This window comes from Microplitis mediator, chromosome 5 (genome assembly GCF_029852145.1).
Source record: "Microplitis mediator isolate UGA2020A chromosome 5, iyMicMedi2.1, whole genome shotgun sequence".
Taxonomy (NCBI): Eukaryota; Metazoa; Arthropoda; class Insecta; order Hymenoptera; family Braconidae; genus Microplitis; species Microplitis mediator.
This window is the reverse complement of record NC_079973.1, coordinates 24,951,134-24,962,029: the sequence shown is the minus strand read 5'-3', so window position 1 is coordinate 24,962,029 and position 10,896 is coordinate 24,951,134. Positions and strand designations below refer to the sequence as shown.

General features: G+C 30.1%; 1 protein-coding gene across 1 annotated transcript; it reads left to right on the top strand.

Annotated features, from left to right (window-relative positions):
• The first annotated feature begins 1,640 nt into the window (after window positions 1-1,640).
• Window positions 1,641-7,182, top strand: LOC130668529 (uncharacterized). Its single transcript, XM_057470866.1, has 4 exons — window positions 1,641-1,969; window positions 2,049-2,219; window positions 2,300-2,436; window positions 3,993-7,182. Exons 1-4 carry the CDS (start codon window positions 1,887-1,889, stop codon window positions 4,241-4,243), a joined length of 642 nt encoding a protein of 213 aa, XP_057326849.1. The 5' UTR covers window positions 1,641-1,886; the 3' UTR covers window positions 4,244-7,182.
• The last annotated feature ends 3,714 nt before the right edge of the window (window positions 7,183-10,896 follow it).

Below are 10,896 nucleotides of genomic sequence, written 5' to 3'. Positions count from 1 at the left end.
TTACTGGTACTTGAAACAAAAAGCACGGGTTTAATTAGATGAGCTTCAACGAGTTTGAATAACTTGAGTTATATTTTTAGTACACACACTCCCGACTCTCTTATTTTATTTATTCGTTATTATTTTTTTATTCCTCATTATTACCATAATTATTATTATTATTTCTATTAATTAACTATCCTACTCATTTGTACACTAATTCAATATTTTCTTTAATTAATTGAATACCTCCCCGGTTTATATTTATCCAGCTTTTATTTATTCATTTATTAATTAGGTCACACCCATTTCTTTTGCTAAAGAAAATTGTTTTTTTTTTCTAATTTTAGTTCAATTATTGTTTTAAGTAAATATTGATAAATAATGAATAGATATTTTAAATTATTATGATAATAAAACCACCATTAGATTCAGAGAAAATAACCCATAATAAAAAAAAAAAATTAATAAATGCGTATGCTCGATGTCTCGCGAGAAAGTTCTTCTCTATATCTATTCTCATTTGCACTTTTTTTATTTCATTTTCATCTATAACCAAACACTTGTTACTTTTACTCATTAATTTATCTTGAGAATCTGATAAAAAATAAAACAAGTTATTGAAATAAACAAGCAAACAAAAAAAAAAATTAATAAATAGTTTGCTCTCATATTTTACACTTACATCGATCAAGTATTTATAGTAAATTTATTAAATACTTCAATTATTATTATTAATAAAAAAAAACTGATAGTAAAAATTGATTCATTTTACGGGAAAAGTTTTACGAAAATATTTTAACTGTAAGAAAAATTTCTGAAAAAATTCAAAGTATTTTAAATACCCGAGACAGAGTTCAAATTTTTAATATCACATACTCTTTAAACATGAATCAGTGAAAATAAGTAAATATTCACTAATTCCAAGTGCAAACCGAACCACTAATTTCAAAAAGTGGTTCGGTTGGCATTCAGAATTAATGAATATTCACTTATTTCACTTATTCATATTTAGAGAGTACGAATTTCAAAATTAGTCGGGATAATAAGAAAAACTCTAGAACGGAAATATTCAAAAATATTCTAGACTCATTTAAAGCATTTCGGAAAAATTTAAAATTTTTTATGATATTTCCTAAAAGACATAACTTTTGAAATTTAAAAATTTCGCGCTTAAAGTTTGAAAAATTTGAACTACCGTACAGTTGACCGAAACCTTAATAATAATAATAAAATTAATATTCAGTAAATTTTTTACTACTCAAAAGTGATTAATAATAATAATAATATTTTTTATAATTAATCAAGTTCACTGTGCCAGTGGGCCAGATCACCGTGACACTGACAGCTGCTGATTACTCACAAGCATATTACTCTTCATTCTAGACACTGATTGTTGCCTACTTACATACTCCGAACAATAATATCCATTAATAAATATGCATACGTCCAAGCACGCAAAAAAAATCATAACTGTTTGCCAGCCGCATTAGTTTTAAAAAAAAATAATGAGCATACGTAAATTTACCCAGTTGTAAAATCAGTGGATGTCATTCGTCTAATAAAATTTAAATGGACACTCAAAATTTTGACTTTGACTTTAATTTATTTATTGATGCAATTTTTTACAGTCACTATAATTTAATTTAACTTCCAGTTTAGCCGGGTGTAGTTTTGCTGTAAGTAATTTCAATAAAAATAAAAAGAAAACTAACTCAAAGTGAGAGCGAGCTATGGGATATAAAGAGTATCGTGATGTACAGCTATTCTCAGTTGTATGTTCTCAGCGACAAGTGAACTAGTGATGTTATTGACGTGTTGCTCGTTATAGTATAGTATGGTTGTAATTTATGCAGGAGTTTTATTTTGAATAAATACTCGTAGTAATAAATGTGAAAATTACAGTGATGTTATCTCTCTACAATATTAAGTTTTTATTGTTTATTGTTCTGTTATTCTCTACTACTTCACAAGCACTTTTTTTTCATTAGTACGTTTGATTTTTTTGAAATTTATTTATTTAAATATACATGTATTTTTTTTTGTAATTACATTTCATATATTTTTAGTCCGAAAAATGTATTAATGGATTTTTTCGATACATTGAGGGAAAAGAAGGAGTTGAAAAAAGAATTGCCCTCGGATATTCATCACTATCACATTCATTACTATCCGGTTTATGTTCATCAGTCAAAATCTATTAAGGCCCCTGACAAAAATGAACTTGATAATTTGCATACGTATGTTTAGTTATTTAAGTTAATTGGTAGAGGTTGGATTGGATGGAGTGTAAATAATTAAAATTACTTTTGAATTTAAGGAATAAGTTAGAGTCCCTTGGATGGAGTAATCAAGAATATAAAAGTGTCCCTGATCCTAAGCTTCATCATCTCTTGGGCTTAGACAGTTTGTCAACGGCTTTGGGACATCGCCCTTGGTGGGAGGAAAATAGTGTAGGCAAGTATTAGATATTGACTGCTTATAATTTTATTAATTACTAATTTTAATCATTGAGTTTATAGACGGAAAAAAAATAAACTTTAAAAATTACTATTTGAAATTATAACCCGGAACCCGGTTGTCAATATGGGGAATTTTAATATTCAAATAGTAAATTTTGTAATACGTGTCGTCTATTTTCTAAGTATCAGTTACGATTTTTAAAGTTCAAATTAATACTTTTTCTTACATAGACAATAAATTTTCATACTTATCCTGTAATTATTCACGTTTTAATCATAAATGACAAAATTACTATCTAGAATGATGGTATTTACTGATCACTTTGTCATTATTTTACTTGTCATTCTCAATTTATATAGATCATTTTTTTCCGTGTAGCCAATTAGAAATTTTTTTTAAATTTTCATTCTGTAAATTTGATTAATCCAATAGTTAAAGAAAAAAAATTATCTAGGGAACTGGGATCGAACCTAATCGCGGCTGGGAGGTATTAGTCGATTACCGACTGAGGTATTTTGTGATTTTCCTATCGGTTTGATAAATGAGATACAGAATAGGACGAGTGTAGCACAGAATCTAAGGAGTCGTAGGCTTAAAAAAATTATTAAAGCAGTTAATAAAATTTTCAGACTTAATTAAGAAATAAAAAAGTGTAAAAAGTACTGTACTGATCCACTGCAACTAAAAAAAAATAAAGACAAAAATTGTTTGAAAATTTCAAAATTTTAATCTTAAACGCATGTGATAAAATTGTCAATTCAAATTTATTTTTATCACGGTCGGGATATCTATTTTTAACTCAATTATTTTATAATTTAATTAATCCGTTACTTTCTTAGTTAATGTCTTATCAAGAATTTTCTCATTCGATTAACGGAAGAAATTAATTTAAAATAATGTTATCAAGTATCGTTCTTTATCAGGAAGTAGCTTAATAATTTAATTTAAATATAAGAACTTGAAAATTAATTATTGGTTTACTTGATACTACAATCCTGAATTTGTGGACTGTGATATTTATTATCGTATTAAATTTTTTTAGAAACCACCTTTTTTATATTACTGTCGCGTCAATGCCGCTAGTCAGTAGAAAGCGAAACCAGTAAAAAATAAATAAAAATGTGAACTTGTCGACTGTGATTATTATAATACTTCAGTTTTTGACTTTTATTTTTAATAATTAAACTGAAAGGAATTGAATATCTCTATTCGATAAAAATCTGAAGCTGATAAAGAAATAATCAAGACTAATATTCGAACAGACTAATGGATGTCACTAAAAATAAAAATAGAATATAAATTTTTTATATGAATAACTGAGTCAATAAACTTAAAATAGCGTCATATTTATTCATTGGAGTCTTTTTTATAATAGACTGGTTATTTTGTCATGTGGATTTATCATACGAAGTATCGGAATGATTTAAATTTATAAGCGACAGTAGAATTCTTGCATTGAAGACGACAGTTCTGATACTAATCATTAATTTGATTATTTACTTAATTAGATTGGATTAAAAATTTATTGTAATGAATACTTCATATTGCAGACCGTCATGAAGAGTCGAAACCGGGAATAGTGGTCCAAGTGCCGTTGAACCAGCAAATAATTCTCCAGCAGCCAAAAGAAGAAGAAAAAGAAACTAATCCCCTGGTATCGTTTTTCCAAAAATTGAGGCGCATTAAAAATTCAATTTTCAGCCACCACTCGGACAAAAATGAAGACGATGAAACACACGAGCACAAAGTAAACACCGTTTTTGTTTACACTCATCCAAATAAAATCGGACATTTTCCGTGAGACACTAAAACTAACCCATGTACATATTTAACTAAAACATATTTTATATTATTTATATTTCTACATAATTCATCGTTTTAAAAACATAAAACTTTAAATAAATTGTATGAACGTTTTATTTATAAATTTAATGTATTGAAAAATGAATGAGGCCTCATTGTTGTCATATATTTGATATTAATGTTAATTTGAACCATTTAAAAATTTTTTTTATCAATACTAAGTGTGTCACAAAATGGACGCCCCGTCAAATGAACGCCCGACTGCGCATGCGCACAAGTAAATGAACTCGTGTACTGGGCGCTTAGAACTTAAATTAAGAGAATTAAAAAACTTCTCATTTTTGATGCGAATTTTAAAAATGTCACAGAAAAAAAAAATGTTAAGGCTGTGAGGATAAAATATGAATTTTTATAAGACATTTGATGAAGTAGAAGAAATTGAGTGAATATTTAAGAAAAAAAATAAAAATAATCTGTCAGCTCTAGATAAATAGGAATATCTTATAAATAGAGAGCTGTACAGCTGAAAAGATGTTTTTTTGAGCTCAGTAAAATCGGATTTTCTCGAAATCCTAAAAGGATAAGTATCTAGAGGGATAGTCGTGGCAAACGCAAATGTCCAAGGACGATGCTTGGAAAAGTGGTTATACAAAAAAAATAAAATAGACTGTGTATTGCCGTAATAGGATATACATATTTATATGTATATGTATAGATGTACATACATAAAGAGGACACGACATAAATATGGTACAAGCGGAGTTATTTAAGGAGCTATTACATTTTTATGGCTCAGATGACGCATGGTCCTAGCATCAGTGGCGTACCATGTCGTGGCATGAGTACATATTATATAGGTTAACGTGGTGCGGTATACCAGAAGCTATTCCCCAGAACGCCTTTATAAAAGCGCACGAAATATCTTTAGCACGATTTGCTTTGTCGTTTAAATCTTGATCCACTCTCGTTCTTTCTGCCTCTTATCTTTCCCGTATTTTATTTTTTATTTTATTTATCATTCATTTTACCCATTAAAATAAATTTTATTATCCCACTTGATATTTTTTATTTGCCTTTAGATTTTTTTAATGCACACTGGATTATTTACTGTGACAATACACGTGAAACTCGGATTTTTAGAGGGACATAAATATCCAGGTGTCTGTTATACCTCTTAGAAATGACAACTGATGACACGTCGAAAACAGAATATTACATATAATAACAACATATATTTTTTGGTTTCTGCGGTCAGTATTTTGCGAAAGTTTAGTCCCGCTTTTAAATATACACCCACGACCACAACGAGACGTCACTCTGACAATTTTGGTCGCAAACTGTTAAATCGCTCTAGCTTTTAAATTCATCTGACGGATAAAATTTATATATATATAGATATTAATGCCCATCATAAAGTTCGAAAATAAAAATATGTAAATTTTAAATCTTAACATTTAATTAGCAATTATTTTTTTTTTCATTTTTTGAAAAAAATGGGGTATTCTTTAAAAAAGAAAAATTGAATTAATTATATGATTTTCTATGCAATAAAAAATAAAAGTGTTAAAAAAAATAATTATTAAAATTTTGAGGCAACTCACTCTGGTAAATTTTATTTAAATTAAAATGAAAATACAAATGTCAAAAATTTAAAGTAAAAAGGATGTTATACGTATCTATAATAAATTTATAAAAATAAAATGTGAGCATTTACTGGGGAGTAAGTTTTATATAATTAAATCAGTTGAAAGCATACGAACGAAACAGCAATAACCAACGTCGGTTAAAACTTGTCCATCACTTTATCACTGAAATCCGTGTGTTTTCGTCTCGTATTAACCGTGGCCTGGACTTTAATTCTCGATTTTAGTAAATTTACCCTCACAGACAGACAGACAGACATACACAGAGCCTCGTGTTAGAACAATTTTCGCTCAAGTGGTATATAGTTACACAGCGTTTGGTGATTTAACTATCACGATAAAACCCAAAGTGAGCCAGACAAAGACAGTGGAAGCTAAATTGAGAAAGAGAATATCGTCGCTCGGTTTGTGCGAATAATTAAAAAGTAAGGGATGAAAGGGAATCAGAAGGACCAAAGCCGCGGACGAGAGATCGCCCGGCTCGTCCGATGAGGGAAAGAAGAAAATCTAATTAATTTCTGGCCGTGTACACGCAGTTTTTTTCACTACATTCTCACATGAAGCCAAATGCACGTGTCCGGGACAGAGTGAGCGATAGTTTTTCGTAAAAAATACAAAAAGATCTTTGCGAGGTTGTAGCAGTAAATGTTGTTTTAGGCTTTTATATCTGCAGACATTGGGAGTAAAAATTTTTCTACGTGTAGAATAGGTAGAATGAGACAGTTAAATAAAAATAAATGAGACAAGGAGCGATATAAAGTTTTTCACCGCTGGCTTGCATCACACAGAAACGAATTTAATTTTTTGTTCGGCACTATACACCCCTCCCTCTACTGCCGCAATTAGAAACGAGCTTACGCTTGACGTACGAAAACGCACGGAAATCAACGGCACTATTTTTCGTTCCTTCGCTTCTTCCTCTTCCTTCTATTCCTGTCATTCCTGTTTCGACGTTTCCATTTCGCCGATAAAATAGAAGAGCCAGCCAGAAGAATCTGACAATAAAAAATATAAATAGAAATAAAACAAGAATTTAAAAATAAAAGGCAGGAAGGCTTTCAATTCTTTTAGCATGGGCATGTATATTTGACGATGCGAAAAGCTTGCGGCTGCAATCACCACTCGGCGTTCTTTAACAATCAAACGTAATCATATATACGGAAATTTTTTAATTTTTATTTAATTAATACCTTTATTTCTTTTGCTTCCGATTCTTGTTCATGATATTTTTTAATTACTATAGAGGTGTACGAATAATTTGTATCGACTTTAATAAATCTAATTCTTTTAATTACCCGTAAGCTTTTAGTTAATTGTAAGTTTTTTAATTATTTAAAAAATCCTATCATTCGGAAGCTGTCAAAATTTTCGAATTATCTGACTCTAACCCCTCTAATTACCAAATTAACTATCGTGGGTTCGATTCCCAGTCACGGTAATAAAAAATTACTCCATTTAACTTACTAACAAAAATTAAAAAAAAAAATTCTGACTTTATTAAATTTATTTGATGCAGTAAAAAAAAATATATAAAAATGTATGATAGCAGTCGGCATTATATACTTGGAGTGCAGTTTGTCACAAGAAGACAGACGATACAATGTCCTTGTGAAATGGAGGCAGAGCGGGTGAATAAGAGTGAGGATGAGGACGAGGACGAGGATGAGGATGAGGATGAGGATGAGGGTGGTTTCTCTCACCACCAACTTGGTAATCCACTTACCGTGACTCGATACGACGAAGCTCACAGCACACCGCCATCGTTCTCAGTACAGCTGAAATATATATCTATAGATCGCATTAGGCCATTACTGCAAATTGTACCCAACTCCGGCTATCACTCGTGCTTTGATTAACATATTGCCTTGCACGGCAAAGGACCAAATCCGTCTACTCTACCACTATATACAATACTCTATACCACGATTACTATTACTATTACTATTACTACACTACTCTGCTCTACAGACATCACGTCATTTTAGACGAGTGGACACTGCCTGTGATTCAGTCAACAAGATGCCCGATTACTATCCCTACGTTCTATCTGATTGTCTCTGTTAATAGAATTTCATGTAATTGCTTCATTGCTGGATGATGTAGAAAAAGATTTTTTTTTTTCATATAAACAAAAAATTTTTAATTTATCATCGCCACTAATTTTCATACACACACTGAGAAATTTTTCTACTAATACGCATACGAAAAAAATTTTTGCATCGATAAAAAAAAATATTGTAGACAAAAAGACAATTTTTATTTGTCATATTGAAAGCTAATTTGAAAGCCGATTCTCGGTAATGTGAAACAATAACTCACCATAAATACCCAAGGCACTGTACTTTTGTCTAGCGATATTTTATTCAGTTCATAAAACGTGTTCCAATAACGTATAGCTTCGATACGTGCTTCAATTTTATCTGAACGTATCTATTTTTTTCGATGCATTTTATTTCATTTTTTTCAGCCATTCTTTACTGTTTATACTCTTCTATTCTCGTTATTATCCGCCTGGTCCCTTCGCTCTCTTTCTCTGTTACAATTTACACGATTATTTATTCTATCCCATCACCAGCACCACCATCAACACGTAAACTCCTCACTCGAAAGCCCCATTGATAAAATAAGAGACTTGGACACAAAGGGGGATCCGAAAATTTGCCAACAGAAATTTTTTTTCGATCGCTAGATTTTACCTGCACAATTATTTATCAGCAACTCAACGTCCGTTAATTATTTTTCAAATATATATATATATATATATTTTTTACAAATTATTTTTCTTATTCCCGTCAACTAGAAGAAAAAAATACAAAATCCAGAGAATTAAATTAAAAAAAATCCACCATTTTGCCCAAATTTTCTTATATATTTTTCTAAACTGCATTGAAATTTAAAAATACTAAAAATGAATCCTACAAGCTTGACAATTCAACAAGACTTTCACTTTACACTTTTATAAAGGTGCTAACAAAGAGCGACACCCACACAATCGTTAGTGATGTCTGTGATACTACTTAAAGAGAACGAGTAGAGTGAAATATAGTAGAGTAGAGTAGAGTAGAGTAGAGAAAAGTAGAGTTGTCTGGTAGCCAATCAACTAATGACCAACACCCTCCGAGTTCAACACACAACTTACCACAGCACTCTTGAATCTTATTCTTTTTACCAGCCCACACTATCTACTGTCTTTAGGTATTTTTTTTGTTTATTATTTTTTACCCCGTTGTTTCCTTCTCCGCAGCACGAACCGACCTTTCTTTCATCCGTTTCTTTTTATCTCAAAACAATTCCAACCATCTAGGGAAATTATCCCAACACACTTCTCTAATTAATTTAAAATCAATCAAAAATATTTCACATCCAGCATTCATTTTTTGTCATCCATAAATTGTCAAACTAATATCGAAATTAGAGCTTTGTACATTGATTTAGACAGCATCAATAATTGATTAATTTGACCTATTTAAATTTCATAACAAAAGTATATTTTCAAAGCAAGAGAACTAAAAAGCATTCTTATTTTAAAATCATGTCCCAAAAGTAATATTGTCTAATGTGCTACTCTGTTAATACGCAGATTCAACATTTAGACGCGAGACTTGGAAGTTGATACAAAGGAACGTAAAAAAAAAATCCGTCATTATGTAAGCTGCAAAGTGTCTTGGGATTCACACATTTTTACTGTCTCGTTATTTGTAAAAGCTCAACGACATGACGGTATGTCTTACATATGCTTTATTCTGTACACTTCTAACTCCCACACACTGTCAACTTCACACAAATATATATAAATAAAAATATAAATAAATGTGTATACAAGTGATTACGAATTCCAACAGCAAAAGCATTTCGCGACAATTGGAAAAGTAATCCCACCTGCTATTAGTTGATCATCATTTTTAATACCTTAATGTATATTACGAAGCCTAAAAAATTTTTTTATTTTGACTCTGAATAAATGTTATGATTGTGTACTTTTTTAAAATTTATTTATTTGGGAAGTGAATTTACAAATAATTTTTAAAGGAAAATGAAAAATCAATGAACGCGATCCAATTATATATAAATCTAATTAAAATAATTTTTTATTGAAAGGGCCATTGATGTATGGAACAGTGTGATGTATTGGTAATAATGAATGGGTGATATATATCAACTCAATAAAATAATGTAAGATTTAATTGGATACAGAATTGATTGACATGATAGAATTGCAGTTGAACCAAATGTTCAATATGTAAATGTATATAGCTGCTATTGATGGAGAGAGACCAGGGAAGGGAAGAGAAGGAGGGTTGGAAAGGGGTAAGGGAGGGAGGGGAGAGCTATTGGGTGTTGTATTTTGAAATAGTGTATAGATGAATTGAACACAGTTGAAAAGCTGGTGGGTGAAAAAGGGGCCAGGGTTTTTTATTTTAGTTATTTTGTGTGTATGGTGAGCTGAGCGTTACACTGACGAGTAGTTCGTCATTAGCCATCCAATTAGGTAGCTTGATTAATTATCGGCATTGAAGAAGTATATTGATGTTACTTGATATTGTGAAATTGATATTTCACTACCGATAATTATCATCCTAACAATGTTTAAACTTTACTATAGTCTACACTACACGGCTTTCATCATTGTAATTATTATTCTTGTTATTATTATCAAGTTTCATTTTCATTTATTAGTTTATTAATTATATTGTAATTTTCCATTTATTTTCACAGTCGACGGTCATTAATTTATTTAACGGCACATTAACTGATGATTAACTTTGTTAATTATTAATTAGTAGTTGTAGTTAGGAAATTTCAAAATATTTATTGGAAAAGGGACAAATTTTTTTTTTTAATATGAATATATATTCAAATAAAAAAAAAAACGAATTTGAATAAATGAAATTGTAATTGTTAATTATAAATATACACTAAGTATAATAAATTTATTATACCAAGGATCCTAATTACCATGGCTGGATCTCAGATTTAAGATCAGACAATGATTGGTTGGGCGGGCATC